Source organism: Oncorhynchus mykiss, chromosome 15 (assembly GCF_057628025.1).
Source record: "Oncorhynchus mykiss isolate SJ-2025 chromosome 15, ASM5762802v1, whole genome shotgun sequence".
NCBI classification, from domain to species: domain Eukaryota; kingdom Metazoa; phylum Chordata; class Actinopteri; order Salmoniformes; family Salmonidae; genus Oncorhynchus; species Oncorhynchus mykiss.
In genome coordinates, this window is record NC_143036.1 from 85071347 (window position 1) to 85095139 (window position 23793).

General features: G+C 47.1%; 1 protein-coding gene across 2 annotated transcripts; it reads left to right on the forward strand.

Annotated features, from left to right (window-relative positions):
- Positions 1-546: 546 nt before the first annotated feature.
- Positions 547-22644, forward strand: mansc1 (MANSC domain containing 1). Of its 2 annotated transcripts, none has more exons than XM_090199209.1 (4): positions 547-3741; positions 14622-14975; positions 18050-18199; positions 18372-22644. In XM_090199209.1, exons 2-4 carry the CDS (start codon positions 14723-14725, stop codon positions 20312-20314), a joined length of 2346 nt encoding a protein of 781 aa, XP_090055335.1. In that variant the 5' UTR covers positions 547-3741; positions 14622-14722; the 3' UTR covers positions 20315-22644. The 2 variants fall into 2 exon arrangements, with proteins under 2 accessions (XP_090055335.1, XP_090055334.1); XM_090199208.1 differs by lacking the exon at positions 547-3741 and adding an exon at positions 6775-7589.
- The last annotated feature ends 1149 nt before the right edge of the window (positions 22645-23793 follow it).

Sequence of the window (23793 nt, forward strand, 5' to 3'; positions counted from 1 at the left end):
GGTAAACCAAGGTGACCTGTTCATACCTGTAGATAAACCAAGGTGACCTGTTCATACCTGTAGGTAAACCAAGGTGACCTGTTCATACCTGTAGGTAAACCAAGGTGACCTGTTCATACCTGTAGGTAAACGAAGGTGACCTGTTCATACCTGTAGGTAAACCAAGGTGACCTGTTCATACCTGTAGGTAAACCAAGGTGACCTGTTAACATGCAGTCCCCCTTCATACCTGTAGGTAAACCAGGGTGACCTATTCATACCTGTAGGTAAACCAGGGTGACCTGTTCATACCTGTAGGTAAACCAAGGTGACCTGTTAACATGTAGTCTCCCTTCATACCTGTAGGTAAACCAAGGTGACCTGTTCATACCTGTAGGTAAACCAAGGTGACCTGTTCATACCTGTAGGTAAACCAGGGTGACCTATTCATACCTGTAGGTAAACCGTAACAGGAAAGGGTTGGCCTAGCAACACACAGACAGGATATGTAACAGGAAAGGGTTGGCCCACACACAGACAGGATATGTAACAGGAAAGGGTTGGCCCACACACAGACAGGATATGTAACAGGAAAGGGTTGGCCTAGCAACACAGACAGGATATGTAACAGGAAAGGGTTGGCCTAGCAACACACAGACAGGATATGTAACAGGAAAGGGTTGGCCTACATACAGACAGGATATGTAACAGGAAAGGGTTGGCCTAGCTACACACAGACAGGATATGTAACAGGAAAGGGTTGGCCTAGCAACACAGACAGGATATGTAACAGGAAAGGGTTGGCCTAGCTACACACAGACAGGATATGTAACAGGAAAGGGTTGGCCTAGCAACACACAGGAGAATCTAGTTGTAGAAACATTGCTCCTGTATCTTCAGTGGTTAATTTGAGTGGTGTTATGACAGATTGTTCATCACTGCCCAGTCTGAACCGCTCTGTCTTTTTACATCCCAAATGGTACCCTATTACCTGCATAGAGCACTAAGTAGTGCACTATATAGTAGTAGTAGTGCACTATGTAGGGAATAGGGTGCCATTTAGGACTCTCACTTAGTCTCTGTCTGGCTCAGTGCTACAGCCCCACAGGCTGGTTTATAGGACTCTACCTTAGTCTCTGTCTGTCTCAGTGCTACAGCCCCACAGGCTGGTTTATAGGACTCTACCTTAGTCTCTGTCTGGCTCAGTGCTTCAGCCCCACAGGCTGGTTTATAGGACTCTACCTTAGTCTCTGTCTGGCTCGGTGCTTCAGCCCCACAGGCTGGTTTATAGGACTCTACCTTAGTCTCTGTCTGTCTCAGTGCTTCAGCCCCACAGGCTGGTTTATAGGACTCTACCTTAGTCTCTGTCTGGCTCAGTGCTTCAGCCCCACAGGCTGGTTTATAGGACTCTACCTTAGTCTCTGTCTGTCTCAGTGCTTCAGCCCCACAGGCTGGTTTATAGGACTCTACCTTAGTCTCTGTCTGTCTCAGTGCTTCAGCCCCACAGGCTGGTTTATAGGACTCTACCTTAGTCTCTGTCTGTCTCAGTGCTTCAGCCCCACAGGCTGGTTTATAGGACTCTACCTTAGTCTCTGTCTGTCTCAGTGCTTCAGCCCCACAGGCTGGTTTATAGGACTCTACCTTAGTATCTGTCTGTCTCAGTGCTTCAGCCCCACAGGCTGGTTTATAGGACTCTACCTTAGTCTCTGTCTGGCTCGGTGCTTCAGCCCCACAGGCTGGTTTATAGGACTCTACCTTAGTCTCTGTCTGGCTCGGTGCTTCAGCCCCACAGGCTGGTTTATAGGACTCTACCTTAGTCTCTGTCTGGCTCAGTGCTTCAGCCCCACAGGCTGGTTTATAGGACTCTACCTTAGTCTCTGTCTGTCTCGGTGCTTCAGCCCCACAGGCTGGTTTATAGGACTCTACCTTAGTCTCTGTCTGGCTCGGTGCTTCAGCCCCACAGGCTGGTTTATAGGACTCTACCTTAGTCTCTGTCTGTCTCAGTGCTTCAGCCCCACAGGCTGGTTTATAGGACTCTACCTTAGTCTCTGTCTGGCTCGGTGCTTCAGCCCCACAGGCTGGTTTATAGGACTCTACCTTAGTCTCTGTCTGGCTCAGTGCTTCAGCCCCACAGGCTGGTTTATAGGACTCTACCTTAGTATCTGTCTGTCTCAGTGCTTCAGCCCCACAGGCTGGTTTATAGGACTCTACCTTAGTCTCTGTCTGGCTCAGTGCTTCAGCCCCACAGGCTGGTTTATAGGACTCTACCTTAGTCTCTGTCTGGCTCAGTGCTTCAGCCCCACAGGCTGGTTTATAGGACTCTACCTTAGTCTCTGTCTGGCTCAGTGCTTCAGCCCCACAGGCTGGTTTATAGGACTCTACCTTAGTCTCTGTCTGTCTCAGTGCTTCAGCCCCACAGGCTGGTTTATAGGACTCTACCTTAGTCTCTGTCTGTCTCAGTGCTTCAGCCCCACAGGCTGGTTTATAGGACTCTACCTTAGTCTCTGTCTGTCTCAGTGCTTCAGCCCCACAGGCTGGTTTATAGGACTCTACCTTAGTATCTGTCTGTCTCAGTGCTTCAGCCCCACAGGCTGGTTTATAGGACTCTACCTTAGTCTCTGTCTGGCTCGGTGCTTCAGCCCCACAGGCTGGTTTATAGGACTCTACCTTAGTCTCTGTCTGGCTCAGTGCTTCAGCCCCACAGGCTGGTTTATAGGACTCTACCTTAGTCTCTGTCTCGCTCGGTGCTTCAGCCCCACAGGCTGGTTTATAGGACTCTACTGGAATGGTAGATTTGCAGTATAACTGAAACGTACGAGGAGACATGCAGATATATCGTGTATTCTAGGAATTTCAGAGTTTGGAGTTGGGCTGGTTCATCGACTGTTTTGTTTACCCAATTATTAATAAACCCGTTCCTTATGAATTGTGAAATTAAAATGTTTGATTTACTATGTAACTACGAGTTACTGAGTCGAGATATGAGATATTTGAGGTGTGCAGCGAATAGGCTATTTTACTTCTGTGATTTAGATATTTTGGGTGAAACCCAAGGTAATGTGTGATAAAGATAGTGCTGCTGGCTGGTATGGGGGCAGAGCAGGGAACATTCCTCCCACTTACTGCCGCTAGTCGCTCTGAGGACAAAGAATCAAATGGGTCAGGCTGGAGAAACCAGGATCTGTCGCTGCCGGAAACGTTATAGCTCCCGCTACAAACGTTACTGTAGGCCACAGACATATCCAGAGCTCATCCGAAGTCCCGTTTTATTGTTGACCTTTGTTGTGGATACAATTTTTAGTTTTTCCTCTTCTGAGAATGAAGATGGTTATTTCACATTGTCGAAGGTTTGCGCCGCAGTTTTAAAGGGACGGAGGCAAGGCGCTCTCTTCCTCCTCCTCGGACAGACGAGGAAGAGCCTGGAAACCGCTTGGGAATGTGAAACACACTCCGCGTCAGTGTTCTCAACGTGGCTCTCTGGATGATGTGCCCTCTGGGACCTCGTTTCAATGGTACACTTGTCTGGTGTGGATGTTAATGTTTCCTGAACCACCGAACTATAGCCGATAAGAGCATCGGTTACCGACAGTGTGCCAGTTATCATCCGTCTATTCTCATCTAGAGACAACTACTACTTGGTTGAAATGAATGGGCCACAATACAAACTGCGTATGTGTCTAATCAACAGAAAACGCTTGTAGGAATCTTAGCCTACTTCCCGACCACCAGTTATTAGGTTACTTTGACCAGCACACAGACAAGGTAGGTGGATAACCTCACAGCTGATGTCCTGTATATTACAACACGGATGGGATGTTTTCAGGTATTACGTGTTGTATCTGGGATGGGGATGATATCTCAACAGATAATAAGCTTATGTTTTTTTTTAATCAAATGAAAAAGACGTATTTCATAAAGATTGCATCACGAGGTGGTCGTACTTCGGATACAGTTGATGATGGGTAGCGTGATGCTGATCTTACCGTGGACCGTTATTTATGTATGTCCGGGAGGAGGAAGGGACAGGTACGGTGACTTTCAACTGCAACAAATAGATTTGACACAAGTCAACCCGGTCTCAGTGCATTTCGTATTATTCTTTACAAAAATAATCCGATAAACTCCATATGTTACGTTTCGTATGGTAAACTGTATTCATTTGTGGATTGTCATCAATTTCGTTTAATATATTATGCATTACAATTGATATGATTTTTATGTCCAGTATGAAGGAAGTTAGAGGTAGTTTCGCTAGCCAATGCTAACTAGTGTTAGCGCAATGACTGTAAGTCTATGGGTATCTGTGCGTTGCCCCCATCCTGACCTCAGTGTGTGCGTAGTATATCGACCAGAGCAGAATATGATACATCTTTATTGTCCCTGAAGGGAAGTTTCAATACAAACTGGCCACATGAAAACTAAGGTATGGAAACCCAGTCCTGCGAAGGAGATTGTTATGCATACAGCTGGATTTTATCCCCACCATCTCTGACGACCGTACAGAACGTGAATAAGACGGTCCCAAATGGAGCCCTATTCCCTTTATAGTACACAGCCTTGACCAGCCTTTGGTCAGAAGCAGGGCACTATAAAGGGTCAAGGGTATCATTTGGGATACAGTGTCATTACAGATCTCCTAGCTCTAACCAGGACCCAGCTCTAGCTGTACGGTGTCTCCTGGCTCTAACCAGGACCCAGCTCTAGCTGTACGGTGTCTCCTGGCTCTAACCAGGACCCAGCTCTAGCTGTACGGTGTCTCCTGGCTCTAACCAGGACCCAGCTCTAGCTGTACGGTGTCTCCTGGCTCTAACCAGGACCCAGCTCTAGCTGTACGGTGTCTCCTGGCTCTAACCAGGACCCAGCTCTAGCTGTACGGTGTCTCCTGGCTCTAACCAGGACCCAGCTCTAGCTGTACGGTGTCTCCTGGCTCTAACCAGGACCCAGCTCTAGATGTACGGTGTCTCCTGGCTCTAACCAGGACCCAGCTCTAGCTGTACGGTGTCTCCTGGCTCTAACCAGGACCCAGCTCTAGCTGTACGGTGTCTCCTGGTTCTAACCAGGTCCCAGCTCTAGCTGTACGGTGTCTCCTGGCTCTAACCAGGACCCAGCTCTAGCTGTACGGTGTCTCCTGGCTCTAACAAGGACCCAGCTCTAGCTGTACGGTGTCTCCTGGCTCTAACCAGGACCCAGCTCTAGCTGTACGGTGTCTCCTGGCTCTAACCAGGACCCAGCTCTAGCTGTACGGTGTCTCCTGGCTCTAACCAGGACCCAGCTCTAGCTGTACGGTGTCTCCTGGCTCTAACCAGGACCCAGCTCTAGCTGTACGGTGTCTCCTGGCTCTAACCAGGACCCAGCTCTAGCTGTACGGTGTCTACTGGCTCTAACCAGGACCCAGCTCTAGCTGTACGGTGTCTCATGGCTCTAACCAGGACCCAGCTCTAGCTGTACGGTGTCTCCTGGCTCTAACCAGGACCCAGCTCTAGCTGTACCGTGTCTCCTGGCTCTAACCAGGGCCCAGCTCTAGCTGTACGGTGTCTCCTGGCTCTAACCAGGACCCAGCTCTAGCTGTACGGTGTCTCCTGGCTCTAACCAGGACCCAGCTCTAGCTGTACGGTGTCTCCTGGCTCTAACCAGGACCCAGCTCTAGCTGTACGGTGTCTCCTGGCTCTAACCAGGACCCAGTTCTAGCTGTACGGTGTCTCCTGGCTCTAACCAGGACCCAGCTCTAGCTGTACGGTGTCTACTGGCTCTAACCAGGACCCAGCTCTAGCTGTACGGTGTCTCATGGCTCTAACCAGGACCCAGCTCTAGCTGTACGGTGTCTCCTGGCTCTAACCAGGACCCAGCTCTAGCTGTACGGTGTCTCCTGGCTCTAACCAGGACCCAGCTCTAGCTGTACGGTGTCTCCTGGCTCTAACCAGGACCCAGCTCTAGCTGTACGGTGTCTCCTGGCTCTAACCAGGACACAGCTCTAGCTGTACGGTGCCTCCTGGCTCTGACCAGGACCCAGCTCTAGCTGTACGGTGTCTCCTGGCTCTAACCAGGACCCAGCTCTAGCTGTACGGTGTCTCCTGGCTCTGACCAGGACCCAGCTCTAGCTGTACGGTTTCTCCTGGCTCTAACCAGGACCCAGCTCTAGCTGTACGGTGTCTCCTGGCTCTGACCAGGACCCAGCTCTAGCTGTACGGTGTCTCCTGGCTCTAACCAGGACCCAGCTCTAGCTGTACGGTGTCTCCTGGCTCTGACCAGGACCCAGCTCTAGCTGTACGGTGTTTCTTGGCTCTAACCAGGCCCCAGCTCTAGCTGTACGGTGTCTCCTGGCTCTAACCAGGACCCAGCTCTAGCTGTACGGTGTCTACTGGCTCTAACCAGGACCCAGCTCTAGCTGTACGGTGTCTCATGGCTCTAACCAGGACCCAGCTCTAGCTGTACGGTGTCTCCTGGCTCTAACCAGGACCCAGCTCTAGCTGTACGGTGTCTCCTGGCTCTAACCAGGGCCCAGCTCTAGCTGTACGGTGTCTCCTGGCTCTAACCAGGACCCAGCTCTAGCTGTACGGTGTCTCCTGGCTCTAACCAGGACCCAGCTCTAGCTGTACGGTGTCTCCTGGCTCTAACCAGGACCCAGCTCTAGCTGTACGGTGTCTCCTGGCTCTAACCAGGACCCAGCTCTAGCTGTACGGTGTCTCCTGGCTCTAACCAGGACCCAGCTCTAGCTGTACGGTGTCTCCTGGCTCTAACCAGGACCCAGCTCTAGCTGTACGGTGTCTCCTGGCTCTAACCAGGACCCAGCTCTAGCTGCAGAATAGTTGTAACTATGTAACACACACAAACTCTCTCTCTCCCTCTTTCTCTCTTTCTCTCTCATGTCTCCCAGACCTCCATAACAGCTCCTGTTTTAGTCATGGTAATCCCAGACCTCCTTAACAGATCCTGTAGTAGTCATGGTAATCCCAGACCTCCTTAACAGATCCTTTAGTAGTCATGGTAATCCCAGACGTCCTTAACAGATCCTGTAGTAGTCATGGTAATCCCAGACCTCCTTAACAGATCCTGTAGTAGTCATGGTAATCCCAGACCTCCTTAACAGATCCTGTAGTAGTCATGGTAATCCCAGTGATCAGATAGCAGCAGAGCTGGAGGAGATAACACCAGGAGGACTGATACTGTTCCTTCTTCAGGAAACAAGGAGGGAGCAAAGTTCTGCTGGGAGGAGAGACGTGGACTGAGAGACGAGAGCAGGAGAGAGAGACGTGGACTGAGAGACGAGTGAGAGAGACGTGGACTGAGGGAAGAGAGAGTGAGAGAGAGGTGGACTGAGGGAAGAGAGTGAGAGAGACGTGGACTGAGGGAAGAAAGAGTGAGAGAGACCTGGGCTGAGAGAAGAGAGTGAGAGAGAGGTGGACTGAGGGAAGAAAGAGTGAGAGAGACGTGGACTGAGAGAAGAGAGAGACATGGACTGAGAGAGGAGAGAGAGCAGGAGAGACGTGGACTGAGAGAAGAGAAAGAGAGAGATCTGGACTGTGAATTGAGAGTGTGGGAGAAGGAAGGAGAGACAAAGCTGAACTGTGGACCTGCAGACATTTTAATGGAGACCTGCTCCCAGGCTCTTGGTGAGTAATGAGCTACACACCAAGTACATACAGTTGAAGTTGGAGGTTTACATACACCTTAGCCAAATACATTTAAACTCCGTTTTTCACAATTCCTGACATTTAATCCTAGTAACAATTCCCTGTTTTAGGTCAGTTAGGATCACCACTTTATTTTAAGAATGTGAAATGTCAGAATAATGGTAGAGAGAATTATTTATTTAGGCTTTTATTTCTTTCATCACATTCCCAGTGGGTCAGAAGTTTACATCCACTCAATTAGTATTTGGTAGCATTGCCTTTAAATTGGGTCGGGTAGCCTGCTGCCACCCCCATGCTTCACGTTTGGGATAGTGTTCTTCGGCATACAAGCCTCCCCTTTTCCCCTCCAAACGTCCTCCATGGTCATGATGACCAAATAGTTATATTTTTTTTTCATCAGACCAGAGGACATTTCTCCAAAAGTACTATCTTTGTCTCCATGTGAAGTTGCAAACCGTTGTCTGGCTTTTTTTCTGTCGGTTTTGGAGCAGAGGCTTTTTCCTTGCTGAGCGGCTTTTCAGGTTATGTTGATATAGGACTCGTTTTACTGTGGATATAGATACTTTTGTACCTGTTTCCTCCAGCATCTTCACAAGGTCCTTTGCTGTTGTTCTGGGATTGATTTGCACTTTTCGCACAAAAGTACGTTCATCTCTAGGAGACAGAACGCGTCTCCTTCCTGAGCGGTATGACGGCTGCGTGGTCCCATGGTGTTTATACTTGCGTACTATTGTTTGTACAGATGAACGTGGTACCTTCAGGCGTTTGGAAATTACTCCCAAGGATGAACCAGACTTGTGGAGGTCTACAATTTTTTTTCTGAGATCTTGGCTGATTTCTTTTGATTTTCCCATGATGTCAAGTAAGGAGACACTGAGTTTGAAGGTAGGCCTTGAAATACATCCACAGGTACACCTCCAATTGACTCAAATGATGTCAATTAGCCTATCAGAAGCTTCTAAAGCCATGACATCATTTTCTGGAATTTTCCAAGCTGTTTAAAGGCACAGTCAACTTAGTGTATATAAACTTCTGACCCACTGGAATTGTAATACAGTGAATTATAAGTGAAATAATCTGTTGTTAAACAATAGTTAGAAAAATGACTTGTGTCATTCACAAAGTAGATGTCCTAACCAACTTGCCAAAACTATAGTTTGTTAACAAGAAACTTGTGGAGTGTTTGAAAAACGAGTTTTAATGACTCCCATCTAAGTGTATGTAAACTTTCGACTTCAACTGTACCAACAACCCGTTGGTATAGGGGTGATATACAGGCCTATCAACACGTTGGTATAGGGGTTATATTGTGATATACAGGCCTATCAACACGTTGGTATAGGGGTTATATTGTGATATACAGGCCTATCAACACGTTGGTATAGGGGTTATATTGTGATATACAGGCCTATCAACCCGTTGGTATAGGGGTTATATTGTGATATACAGGCCTATCAACCCGTTGGTATAGGGGTTATATTGTGATATACAGGCCTATCAACCCGTTGGTATAGGGGTTATATTGTGATATACAGGCCTATAGTCATGCCTATTAGAGCCACAGTAGGGGTCCACACCGGATGGTGGAAGATTTCGGTTTTAGTTGTTGGTCATAAACAGGACATTCTGTTCTTATTGTTAACTCTGTTCTGTTCTTATTGTTAACTCTGTTCTATCCTTACTCTTAACATGACAGAGGCAACAGAAGCATGGTCTGCTCCCTCAGTCGTCTCGTAGACAGATTGGGGTCTGCTGGACTATTTTTAGGGGACGGTGTTTTTTTGTTATGGACCTCCAGCTTGGTTCTCTCCGTCACGTTTCCTCTTAAAGGCTTGGTGGTAAAACGATGACTTTCTTCTTGTTTTTATAAAGCTAGTAGTGACTTAACAAGGCCTTTGTTGGAGAGAAGTAGAATACATTTATTCTTGTTTTTCTTGGTTAATGTTTTTGTCGTTGTTTGTCTTTATGCTGTGTAATCCGTTTCATAACCATTCGTCTGTTTTTTTTTTATTGGCAGGCAGAACTGGGGTTGTGGAGTACAGTATGTCTGGTTGGTTTAGTGGCAGAACTGGGGTTGTGGAGTACAGTATGTCTGGTTGGTTTAGTGGCAGAACTGGGGTTGTGGAGTACAGAAAAACATGTTTTATGGTTTTACACAGAAATAGGCTTGACTCAACCTGATAACAGTGTTCTTTGAACCCTCCAAAATAAAATAGAGAGCGACAGAGAGAGAGGAGGAAGAGGAGGGGGGAGAGGTAGCAGAGAGAGAGAGAGAGGAGGAAGAGGAGTGGGGAGAGAGGTAGCAGAGTGAGAGAGAGAGGAGGAAGAGGAGGGGGGAGAGGTAGCAGAGAGAGAGAGAGAGAGAGAGAGAGGAGGAAGAGGAGTGGGGGGAGAGGTAGCAGAGAGAGAGAGAGAGCGAGAGAGAGGAGGAAGAGGAGTGGGGGGAGAGGTAGCAGAGAGAGAGAGAGAGAGAGGAGGAAGAGGAGTGGGGGGAGAGGTAGCAGAGAGAGAGAGAGAGGAGGAAGAGGAGTGGGGGGAGAGGTAGCAGAGAGAGAGAGAGAGAGAGGAGGAGGAAGAGGAGTGGGGGGAGAGGTAGCAGAGAGAGAGAGAGGAGGAAGAGGAGTGGGGGGAGAGGTAGCAGAGAGAGAGAGAGAGGAGGAAGAGGAGTGGGGGGAGAGGTAGCAGAGAGAGAGAGAGAGAGGAGGAAGAGGAGTGGGGGGAGAGGTAGCAGAGCGAGAGGAGGAAGAGGAGTGGGGGGAGAGGTAGCAGAGAGAGAGATTAGTTTAGTGCTGTGTGAAAGGCTGGCAGACTGTCTAATTGAGCCACTGCCAGCCAGGATCTTTTTAGAGCTCTTCACCAAGGCTGAAACCAAATGGCACTACTTTTGACCAAGGCCAATAGGGAATGGGATGCTATTTGGGATGCATTCCTGTCTCTGTATCTCATCATGTAAAACTACCGTGTCGGATTCAATGAACAAGTCTCGAGTCGCCTGTTTCTACTTCAACGAGTCTCCAGTTTCTACTTCAACGAGTCGCCAGTTTCTACTTCAACGAGTCTCCAGTTTCTACTTCAACGAGTCGCCAGTTTCTACTTCAACGAGTTTCCAGTTTCTACTTCAACGAGTCTCCAGTTTCTACTTCAACAAGTCGCCAGTTTCTACTTCAACGAGTCGCCAGTTTCTACTTCAACGAGTCGCCAGTTTCTACTTCAACGAGTCGCCTTTTTCTACTTCAACGAATCTCCAGTTTCTACTTCAACGAGTCGGCAGTTTCTACTTCAACGAGTCGCCAGTTTCTACTTCAACGAGTCACCAGTTTCTACTTCAACGAGTCGCCTGTTTCTACTTCAACGAGTCGCCAGTTTCTACTTCAACGAGTCACCAGTTTCTACTTCAACGAGTCGCCAGTTTCTACTTCAAGGAGTCGCCAGTTTCTACTTCAACGAGTCGCCAGTTTCTACTTCAACGAGTCGCCAGTTTCTACTTCAACGAGTCGCCAGTTTCTACTTCAACGAGTCGCCAGTTTCTACTTCAACGAGTCTCCAGTTTCTACTTCAACGAGTCGCCAGTTTCTACTTCAACGAGTCGCCAGTTTCTACTTCAACGAGTCTCCAGATTCTACTTCAACGAGTCGCCAGTTTCTACTTCAACGAGTCACCAGTTTCTACTTCAACGAGTCTCCAGTTTCTACTTCAACGAGTCTCCAGTTTCTACTTCAACGAGTCGCCAGTTTCTACTTCAACGAGTCGCCAGTTTCTACTTCAACGAGTCGCCAGTTTCTACTTCAACGAGTCGCCAGTTTCTACTTCAACGAGTCTCCAGTTACTACTTCAACGAGTCGCCAGTTTCTACTTCAACGAGTCGCCAGTTTCTACTTCAACGAGTCGCCAGTTTCTACTTCAACGAGTCGCCAGTTTCTACTTCAACGAGTCGCCAGTTTCTACTTCAACGAGTCGCCAGTTTCTACTTCAACGAGTCGCCAGTTTCTACTTCAAAGAGTCGCCAGTTTCTACTTCAACGAGTCGCCAGTTTCTACTGAGTCGCCAGTTTCTACTTCAACGAGTCGCCAGTTTCTACTTCAACGAGTCGCCAGTTTCTACTTCAAAGAGTCGCCAGTTTCTACTTCAACGAGTCGTCAGCCCTGGATCTCCTGCTTACTCCAGACCAGGCCCTGATCTCCTGCTTACTCCAGACCAGGCCCTGATCTCCTGCTTAGTCCAGACCAGGCCCTGATCTCCTGCTTACTCCAGACCAGACCCTGATCTCCTGCTTACTCCAGACCAGGCCCTGATCTCCTGCTTACTCCAGACCAGGCCCTGATCTCCTGCTTACTCCAGACCAGGCCCTGATCTCCTGCTTAGTCCAGACCAGGCCCTAGATCTCCTGCTTAGTCCAGACCAGGCCCTAGATCTCCTGCTTACTCCAGACCAGGCCCTGATCTCCTGCTTACTCCAGACCAGGCCCTGATCTCCTGCTTACTCCAGACCAGGCCCTGGATCTCCTGCTTAGTCCAGACCAGGCCCTGATCTCCTGCTTACTCCAGACCAGGCCCTGGATCTCCTGCTTAGTCCAGACCAGGCCCTAGATCTCCTGCTTAGTCCAGACCAGGCCCTGATCTCCTGCTTAGTCCAGACCAGGCCCTAGATCTCCTGCTTACTCCGGACCAGGCCCTGATCTCCTGCTTAGTCCAGACCAGGCCCTAGATCTCCTGCTTACTCCAGACCAGGCCCTGGATCTCCTGCTTAGTCCAGACCAGGCCCTGGATCTCCTGCTTAGTCCAGACCAGACCCTGATCTCCTGCTTACTCCAGACCAGGCCCTGATCTCCTGCTTACTCCAGACCAGGCCCTGATCTCCTGCTTACTCCAGACCAGGCCCTGATCTCCTGCTTAGTCCAGACCAGGCCCTGATCTCCTGCTTACTCCAGACCAGGCCCTGATCTCCTGCTTAGTCCAGACCAGGCCCTGATCTCCTGCTTACTCCAGACCAGACCCTGATCTCCTGCTTACTCCAGACCAGGCCCTGATCTCCTGCTTACTCCAGACCAGGCCCTGATCTCCTGCTTACTCCAGACCAGGCCCTGATCTCCTGCTTAGTCCAGACCAGGCCCTAGATCTCCTGCTTAGTCCAGACCAGGCCCTAGATCTCCTGCTTACTCCAGACCAGGCCCTGATCTCCTGCTTACTCCAGACCAGGCCCTGATCTCCTGCTTACTCCAGACCAGGCCCTGGATCTCCTGCTTAGTCCAGACCAGGCCCTGATCTCCTGCTTACTCCAGACCAGGCCCTGGATCTCCTGCTTAGTCCAGACCAGGCCCTAGATCTCCTGCTTAGTCCAGACCAGGCCCTAGATCTCCTGCTTAGTCCAGACCAGGCCCTGATCTCCTGCTTAGTCCAGACCAGGCCCTAGATCTCCTGCTTACTCCGGACCAGGCCCTGATCTCCTGCTTAGTCCAGACCAGGCCCTAGATCTCCTGCTTACTCCAGACCAGGCCCTGGATCTCCTGCTTAGTCCAGACCAGGCCCTGGATCTCCTGCTTAGTCCAGACCAGACCCTGATCTCCTGCTTACTCCAGACCAGGCCCTGATCTCCTGCTTACTCCAGACCAGGCCCTGATCTCCTGCTTACTCCAGACCAGGCCCTGATCTCCTGCTTACTCCAGACCAGGCCCTGGATCTCCTGCTTACTCCAGACCAGGCCCTGATCTCCTGCTTAGTCCAGACCAGGCCCTAGATCTCCTGCTTACTCCAGACCAGGCCCTGATCTCCTGCTTAGTCCAGACCAGGCCCTAGATCTCCTGCTTACTCCAGACCAGGCCCTGATCTCCGGGACTGAAAGAGGAAGTGGCGTGGCGAAAGAGAGGCCAAGCGAAGTGGCATCCTGACGAGACTACGTCGACAAGCAAATAGACTGCCATTGACCCTCGATCTCTAATGTTGAGGAAGTTTTAAGATAGAATGATAAGCTGTAGTCCACGCTATTTACCAAGAGAGTTCATCTATACGTTTGATAGCTGTCTATTCCCCACCATAAACCCATGCTTGGCACTAAGACTGCACTCAAAGAGCTGAATGGGGCCATAAGTAAACAAGACAATGTACTGTTCAGAGGCAGCCTTTTTCTTGGCCAGTGATTTCAATGCAGGGAAACTGAAATCCGTTTTTATACCAGCATGTCACCTGTGCAACTAGAGGGAACCAAAACTCGTGATCATCTTTAGTCCCACACACAGAAACACATACTAAGCTCTCCTTTGCCTTCCCTTTGGCAAATCTGACCAGAACTCTCTGTTTCTTACAAGCAGAAACTCAAGTGGTCCGATGAAGCGGATGCTAAGTTACAGGACTGTTTCGCACAGACTGGAATATGTTCTGGGACTCATCCAATAACACTTAGGAGTTTACCACATCAGTCACCTGCTTCATTAATAACTGCATCAATGACATCGTCCCTACAGTGACCGTGCGTACGTACATATCCTAACCAGAAGCCATGGATTACAGGCAACATCCGCACTGGGCTAAAGGCTAGAGATGGAGCTTTCAAGGAGCAGACACTCCCTCTACAGGAGTGTCTGACCCCTGCCCTCTACACAAGGGTCTGACCCCTGTCCCCTACCTACTACCCTCTACAGGAGTGTCTGGCCCCTGACCCCTGCCTACTACCCTCTACAGGAGTGTCTAACCCCTGCCTTCTACAGGAGGGTCTGACCCCTGTCCCCTACCTACTTCCCTCTACAGGAGTGTCTGACCCCTGTCCTCTGCCCTCTACAGGAGTTTCTGACCCCTGTCCCCTACCTACTACAGGAGTGTCTGTCCCCTGCCCTCTACAGGAGTTTCTGACCCATGTCCCCTACCTACTACAGGAGTGTCTGACCCCTGTCCCCTGCCCTCTACAGGAGTTTCTGACCCCTGTCCCCTGCCCTCTACAGGAGTTTCTGACCCCTGTCCCATACCTACTACCCTCTACAGGCGTGTCTGGCCCCTGACCCCTGCCCTTTACCCTCTACAGGAGTGTCTGAATCTGCCCACCCCTGCCGTCGACCCTGAGGGCGTGGCGTGTGTTCAACCAACCAGAGCCCCGTGGACCTGTGACGTCACTGTGACATCATCATGTTCCCCTCCGTGACCCGTATCCTCCCCTCTAGGGTGTCATCACCGCTCCTCCTGGCCACCATGTTGATGCTGGTGGCCGCCAGCCCCGTCTCGGGATCGGACGCGGAGACGTGTTTCTCCCGACAGCATCAGAACGCCATAGTGAATGTCCGCCAGGCGCTGGTCCGACCGACCACCGTCATGGACTCCAGAGTCACCCAATCAGAGAGAGACTGTGTTCTGGCCTGCTGCTCAGAGGACGTCAAGCCAGGTAGGGGAGAAACAACACACAATAACACACACACACACACACTAACACACAATAACACACAATAACACACAATACCATGCAATAACACACAATACCATGCAATAACACACAATACCACGCAATAACACACAATAACACACAATAACACACAATAACACACAATACCACACAATACCATGCAATAACACACAATAACACACAATACCACACAATACCATGCAATAACACACAATACCATGCAATAACACACAATAACACACAATACCACACAATACCATGCAATAACACACAATACCATGCAATAACACACAATAACACACAATAATACACAATAACACACAATAACACACAATACCACACAATAACACACAATAACACACAATACCACACAATACCATGCAATAACACACAATACCATGCAATAACACACAATACCATGCAATAACACACAATACCATTGCAATAACACACAATAACACACAATAACACACAATAACACACAATAACACACAATAACACACACACACAATAACACACAATAACACACAATAACACACAATAACACACAATACCACACAATAACACACACACACAATAACACACAATACCACACAATAACACACAATACCACACAATAACACACAATAACACACAATACCATGCAATAACACACAATAACACACAATAACACACAATAACACACAATACCACACAATAACACACAATAACACACAATACCATGCAATAACACACAATAACACACAATAACACACAATACCACACAATAACACACAATAACACACAATAACACACAATACCACACAATAACACACAATAACACACAATAACACACAATAACACACAATACCACACAATAACACACACACACAATAACACACAATAACACACAATAACACACAATAACACACAATACCATGCAATAACACACAATAACACACAATAACACACAATACCACACAATAACACACACACACAATAACACACAATAACACACAATAACACACAATAACACACAATACCACACAATACCACACAATAACACACAATACCACACAATACCACACAATAACACACAATACCATGCAATAACACACAATAACACACAATAACACACAATAACACACAATACCACACAATACCACACAATAACACACAATACCATGCAATAACACACAATAACACACAATAACACACAATACCACACAATAACACACAATAACACACAATAACACACAATACCATGCAATAACACACAATAACACACAATAACACACAATAACACACAATACCATGCAATAACACACAATAACACACAATAACACACACACACAATAACACACACACACAATAACACACAATAACACACAATACCATGCAATAACACACAATAACACACAATAACACACAATACCACACAATACCACACAATAACACACAATACCATGCAATAACACACAATAACACACAATACCACACAATAACACACAATAACACACAATAACACACAATACCATGCAATAACACACAATAACACACAATAACACACACACACAATAACACACAATAACACACACACACACAATACCATGCAATAACATACACACGGTGGAACTTTCAAGCAGAAGGATTGTTGGTCGTGATACTTGGTATTGGTAGAGGAGAGTGGAACTTTCAAACAGAAGGATTGTTAGTCGTGATACTTGGTATTGGTAGAGGAGAGACAACACGGTGGAACTATCAAACAGAAGGATTGTTAGTCGTGATACTTGGTATTGGTAGAGGAGAGATAACACGGTGGAACTATCAAACAGAAGGATTGTTAGTCGTGATACTTGGTATTGGTAGAGGAGAGTGGAACTTTCAAACAGAAGGATTGTTAGTCGTGATACTTGGTATTGGTAGAGGAGAGACAACACGGTGGAACTTTCAAACAGAAGGATTGTTAGTCGTGATACTTGGTATTGGTAGCCTCTTTGGGAAAGGTGTACCGCTAGCGCCCGGCCTCGACAACATCCGGTGAAATTGCAGAGAGCGATATTCAAAATACAACATTTGTAGTATTAAACATTAATGAAAATACAAGTGTTATACATCTGTTAAAAGCTTAACTTCTTGTTAATCCAGCCGCTTTGTCAGATTTCAAAAAGGCTTTACGGCGAAAGCGGCCCGCGTACAAAAGCATTAAAAACATTTTCCAACCAAGCAGAGGCATCACGAAAGTCAGAAATAGCGATCAAATAAATCACTTACCTTTGAAGATCTTCCTCTGTTTGCAATCCCAAGGGTCCCAGCTACACAACAAATGGTTGTTTTGTTCGATAAAGTCCTTCTTTATATCCCAAAAAAGTCAGTTTAGGTGGCGCGCTTCATTCAATAATCCACCGGTTTCCCCTCGTTCAAAATGCTTTACAAAATGAATCCCGAATGTTACCAATAAGCTTCGTCCAAACAAGTCAAACAACTTTTATAATCAATCCTCAGGTAGCCTAATATGGAAATAAAGGATCAAATTTAAGACAGAGAATAGTATGTTCATTACCGGAGATAAATAACGAAGTGTGCGCTCTAATCCACGCGCGTCATAACACTACAGCCAAAATGGGAGCCACTTAGAAAAACTACAAATTCTAGCTCTTATTCTTTTTTAAACAGCCTAAAACTCTTTCTACAGACTGTTGACATCTAGTGGAAGCCCTAGGAACTGCAACCTGGGTGGTATTCCTTTTTATATTCCCATAGACAGCCATTATAATGAGAGGTGAGGTGAGCCCCCCAAAACAATTCCCGGATGGATTCTCCTCGGGTTTACGCCAGCTATATCTGTTCTGTTATATTCACATACATTATTTTAACAGTTTTTGAAACTTTAGAGTGTTTCCTATCCAATACTACAAATTATATGCATATCCTAGCTTCTGGGCCTGAGTAACAGGCAGTTTACATTGGGCACCTCCTTCATCCAAACTTCCGAATACTGCCCCCTATCCATAAGAAGAATTGTTAGTCATGATACTTGGTATTACTCTCCGTGTCTGATTGCTCTCTCCCCTCAGGTATAAAGTGTACCCTGGCTGTGTTCAACCCTCACAAGCCCTCTGAGCCTCCCAACAACCACAACTGTCATCTGTTCCACTGCCAGAGTGAGCAGGACTGTCCCCTCCTGACTGCTGAACAGGGCATCAACACATACGACATCTTCAAAGGTGAACGCATCTTCCTTCAACTAAACGTCTGGGCCCTGGTCCCCAGCTCTATGTAGAGAATAGGGGTCCATGTCAGACGTACTAGTTGTTTGTGTGCTCTTGTCTTGTTTTTGTGTTTCACAGAGTCTTTCATCTCTGCGTGAGTTATGTTCTGATGTCATGTTTTCCATAGGTTTGATTCATCCCACCACGGGGATACCTACTCCACCTTCCACAATCCAACCAACTACTACTACTGCTACTGCTACTACTACTACTACTACTACAACACCTACCATCAGACCACAACCCACTACTACTACATCGACCACCACTACACCTACCACCACACCACAACCCACTACTACTACCACTACAACCACACCACAACCCACTACTACCACCACTACAACCACACCACAACCCACTACTACCACCACTACACCTACCACCACAACCACACCACAACCCACTACTACTACTACTACCACCACTACACCTACCACCACTACAACCACACGACAACCCACTACTACCACCACTACACCTACCACCACAGCCACACCACAACCCACTACTACTACTACTACCACCACTACACCTACCACCGCTACAACCACACCACAACCTACTACTACCACCACTACACCTACCACCACAACCACACCACAACCCACTACTACCACCACTACACTTACCACCACACCACAACCCACTACTACCACTACTACCACCACTACACCTACCACCACAACCACACCACAACCCACTACTACCACCACTACACCTACCACCACAACCACACCACAACCCACTACTACTACCACCACTACTACACAACCTACTACCACAACGACACAGCTGACAACCACAACAAAACAACCCTCTTTAATGATAGTAACAATGCCTGTTATAACACGACCGACTCCAACCACTACTACAACAACACAACAAACAACATCCTGGTCACGACCAACTCCAACCACTACTACAACAACACAACAAACAACATCCTGGCCACGACCAACTCCAACCACTACTACAACAACACAACAAACAACATCCTGGCCACGACCAACTCCAACCACTACTACAACAACACAACAAACAACATCCTGGCCACGACCAACTCCAACCACTACTACAACAACACAACAAGCAACATCCTGGCCACGACCAACTCCAACCACAACTACAACAACACAACAAACAACATCCTGGCCACGACCAACTCCAACCACAACTACAACAACACAACAAACAACATCCTGGCCACGACCAACTCCAACCACTACTACAACAACACAACAAGCAACATCCTGGCCACGACCAACTCCAACCACTACTACAACAACACAACAAGCAACATCCTGGCCACGACCAACTCCAACCACAACTACAACAACACAACAAACAACATCCTGGCCACGACCAACTCCAACCACTACTACAACAACACAACAAACAACATCCTGGCCACGACCAACTCCAACCACAACTACAACAACACAACAAACAACATCCTGGTCACGACCAACTCCAACCACAACTACAACAACACAACAAACAACATCCTGCAACAATACTCCTACAACAATATCTACAATAACCACTATGAACAGAAAGCCCAATAAACCTCCCAAAAAAACTAACAAATTGTCTAAAAAACCCAAACCACATCCTGCCACTACTACTACCACTACAACAACAACAACAACTTCTTTACCTGTCTCAACTACACCCCGCAGAGACCCAGACCCCATCAGAACTACTGAAAAACTCCAGCCAGCCACTGAGCCAGCTACCTCCACCACCACTTCTACTGGTGCTGCTGCCACCACTAAGAGCCCAGCAGCCATTGAGCCCCTGATCCCAAGGACAACACCAGAAAACGAGCTGGTGCTGGTGCCCAAGGGGGTCCAGGCAGCCCCAGCTTCCCCAGGGACAGAGGGTCAGGGCGGGGGGAAGGAGGTGGCAGGGCGGGGGGCTCTGAAGAGCTCCCTGGTGGCTGTGGTGGTGGTAGGCCTGGCCATCCTGACTCTGGCCCTGGCTGTGGTTGGACGTAAGGCCATGGAGTCATTCGACCGGCGACACTACACCAGGCTGGAGCTTAACGACCTACATTATGAGGTGTGATTGAACCTTTACATACATACACACACATACACACACACACACACACACACACACACACACACACACACACACACACACACACACACACACACACACACACACACACACACGTCCAGGTTCACAAAGAGGGATAATAAACAAGACACACGGGGAAAGAAAGGTGCACCATGCAATAATAATATGTTTCTCTTCAGTTTGCTCTGTTTTAATTAAATCGTTTCTTTAACCACATATTTATTAGATAAGAAACATGTTCAGTTTAATTTTAAGAGCATATCAATGTACTGTCATTCATTACAACACAATAACAATAGTGTCGTTGAACAGACCCCTCTTCTAGTATTCTACAACAGTAGAGAGATATCAGAGGGCTCTATAACAGTAGAGAGATATCAGAGGGCTCTAGAACAGTAGAGAGATATCAGGGGGCTCTAGAACAGTAGAGAGATATCAGAGGGCTCTAGAACAGTAGCGGGATATCAGAGGGCTCTAGAACAGTAGAGGAATATCAGAGGGCTCTAGAACAGTAGAGAGCTATCAGGGGACTCTAGAACAGTAGAGAGATATCAGAGGGCTCTAGAACAGTAGAGAGATATCAGAGGGCTCTAGAACAGTAGAGAGATATCAGAGGACTCTAGAACAGTGGAGAGATATCAGAGGGCTCTAGAACAGTAGCGGGATATCAGAGGGCTCTAGAACAGTAGAGGGATATCAGAGGGCTCTAGAACAGTATAGAGATATCAGGGGGCTCTAGAACAGTAGAGAGATATCAGAGGGCTCTAGAACTGTAGAGAGATATCAGAGGGCTCTAGAACAGTAAATAGATATCAGAGGGCTCTAGAACAGTAGAGGGATATCAGAGGGCTCTAGAACAGTAGTGAGATATCAGAGGGCTAAGGAATAAAGAACCTTAAGCAGCAATATCTCTATTCCAACAACTCAGGAACCCTCTGAATTTAAGGTTATAGTGTAATTTGGGTGAACTATCCCTTTAAGCAAACAGAAAACACAAAGTGATAGCCTCCCCTATGTGCAAGAGAGTCATTGGAGGCTGGTCAAGGGAGGACGGCTCATAATAATGGCTGGAATGGAATAGATGGAACGGAGTCAAACACTGGGAAGAAACCAAGTCTAGAAGTGTTTGATGCCTGTCTATTCATTCCAGCCATTACTATGAGTCCCTCCTCAGATTCAAGATGGCACCAGCCACCACTGATAAGTGTACTGACTGAGACCTTTAAAAGAGGAGCAACTGACTGAGACCTGTTAAAGAGGAACAACTGACTGAGACCTTTAAAGAGGAACAACTGACTGAGACCTTTAAAGAGGAACAACTGACTGAGACCTTTTAAAGAGGAACAACTGACTGTGACCTTTTAAAGAGGAACAACTGACTGAGACCTTTAAAGAGGAACAACTGACTGAGACCTTTTAAAGAGGAACAACTGACTGTGACCTTTTAAAGAGGAACAACTGACTGAGACCTTTAAAGAGGAACAACTGACTGAGACCTTTAAAGAGGATCAACTGACTGAGACCTTTTAAAGAGGAACAACTGCACAGTGTGTTAGGTACAATAAGACTTGCCTTTCCCTTCTGCATGTTTAACCATCTATAGCCATATGATGATGTCTGTGGACTGCTTGTTTCTAATCACCAACTCCAATTCTAAATGTCTGACTGACTTTAAACATGTGTTTTTCACCGTGCTGTGTGCTGTGGGTTAATTCCTTTGCTTCTGGCAGAGTTCTGGACGAACACAATGATGGATGCAAATCTTGTACAATCTGATGCACTATGGTATCCTATGTTTTTGATATAACACACTTCTTTTTAAATGGTAGGATTGTTTTCATAGGTAGATGACACTGGTCGCACACTATTTTCATACGTCGATTTGTATTGTGTACTGTGCGAGTATCCACTTATACAGAAGGAATGTGTGAGATTACTGACTGACTGAGTGGAATGGAGAAATGCCCACTGGTAGGTTAGATGTAATACTACGATGTACCACAGGGTGGCGCAGCATTAATGTAATACCACAATGTACCACAAGGCGGCGCAGCTATCTCAGAAACCACTACTGACTTCTTATTGGCATGCAGCGCAGTCACTTTAAACCACGTCACACCACTCGGGAGCATGGAGCCAAATTTAATATCATTTTGCACAAAATGATAACCTTGTTTATTACTGGTATTGCTTAGATAATTTGTAAGGTGTGTACTTTGGTCTTGTTTTGTGAAGTGTTGCTTTCCAATCACTTTGGGATTAGATGTTTTATTAACTGAATTCTTGTAAGAAAATAAAAAAATGTGATTTTTGAATAATGTTTGTGGTGGTATTTGAATCTACTTTTATCTCACGGTGAAGTGGTTTGGAAATAAAGAAGCGCACGAAGCTTTGCAGTCAAAATATAACAGTTGTTGTTCGTTCTTGTTATTCAGGGTTTGTACTGGAGGAGAAGTCCGGGGCAGGAGAGCAGAGTGTAGTGAACAGGCACACTTTTTTATTCCGGGCCAACGAAAGAACAAAAGTACATAAATGTGCCCAAACACGGAACAACAGACAACAAGTCTGGCGCGTAACAATACCCACATAACATAAAAACAACTTCACACAAAGACATGGAGGGGAACAGAGGACTAAATACATGCAGTGTGGTTGGGGAATGAAAACCAGGTTTGTAGGGAACAAGACAAAACAAATGGAAAGATGAGAAATGGAGCAGCGATGGCTAGAAAGACGGTGACTTCGAACGAACAAGGAGAGGAGCCCACTTCGGAAGTCTTGACAGTTCTAGAAACGATGAAAAGTATTCTCTCTCTGTCTCACACACACACACACACACACACACACACACACACACACACACACACACACACACACACACACACGGCACAATTATGATCCTGTCCCGTTTGCTACATTTCTACTTTTCCATTTTAGTCATTTAGCAGACGCTCTTATCCGGAGCAACTTAAAAGGGGCAATTAGGGTCAAATACATTACTCAAGGGCACATCGGCAGATTTTTCACCTAGTTGGTGAAGCCTACTTGTAGCCTTGCAGCCTATAACACTATTGGACTGGATCGTCCATTAGTTGGCCTATAACTCTATTGGACTGGATCGTCCTTTAGTTGGCCTATAACTCTATTGGACTGGATCGTCCTTTAGTTGGCCTGTAGCTCTATTGGACTGGATCGTCCTTTAGTTGGCCTGTAGCTCTATTGGACTGGATCGTCCATTAGTTGGCCTATAACTCTATTGGACTGGATCGTCCTTTAGTTGGCCTATAACTCTATTAGACTGGATCGTCCTTTAGTTGGCCTGTAGCTCTATTGGACTGGATCGTCCTTTAGTTGGCCTGTAGCTCTATTGGACTGGATCGTCCTTTAGTTGGCCTGTAGCTCTATTGGACTGGATCGTCCTTTAGTTGGCCTGTAGCTCTATTGGACTGGATCGTCCTTTAGTT

Excerpts from the sequence above, each read along its gene's own strand:
- mansc1 (XM_090199209.1), top strand. The coding sequence starts at position 14,723 with ATGTTCCCCTCCGTGACCCGTATCCTCCCCTCTAGGGTGTCATCACCG. Across the intron at positions 14,976-18,049 it reads CTCAGAGGACGTCAAGCCAG|GTATAAAGTGTACCCTGGCT; the intron begins GTAGGGGAGAAA and ends CTCTCCCCTCAG. Across the intron at positions 18,200-18,371 it reads CACATACGACATCTTCAAAG|GTTTGATTCATCCCACCACG; the intron begins GTGAACGCATCT and ends TGTTTTCCATAG.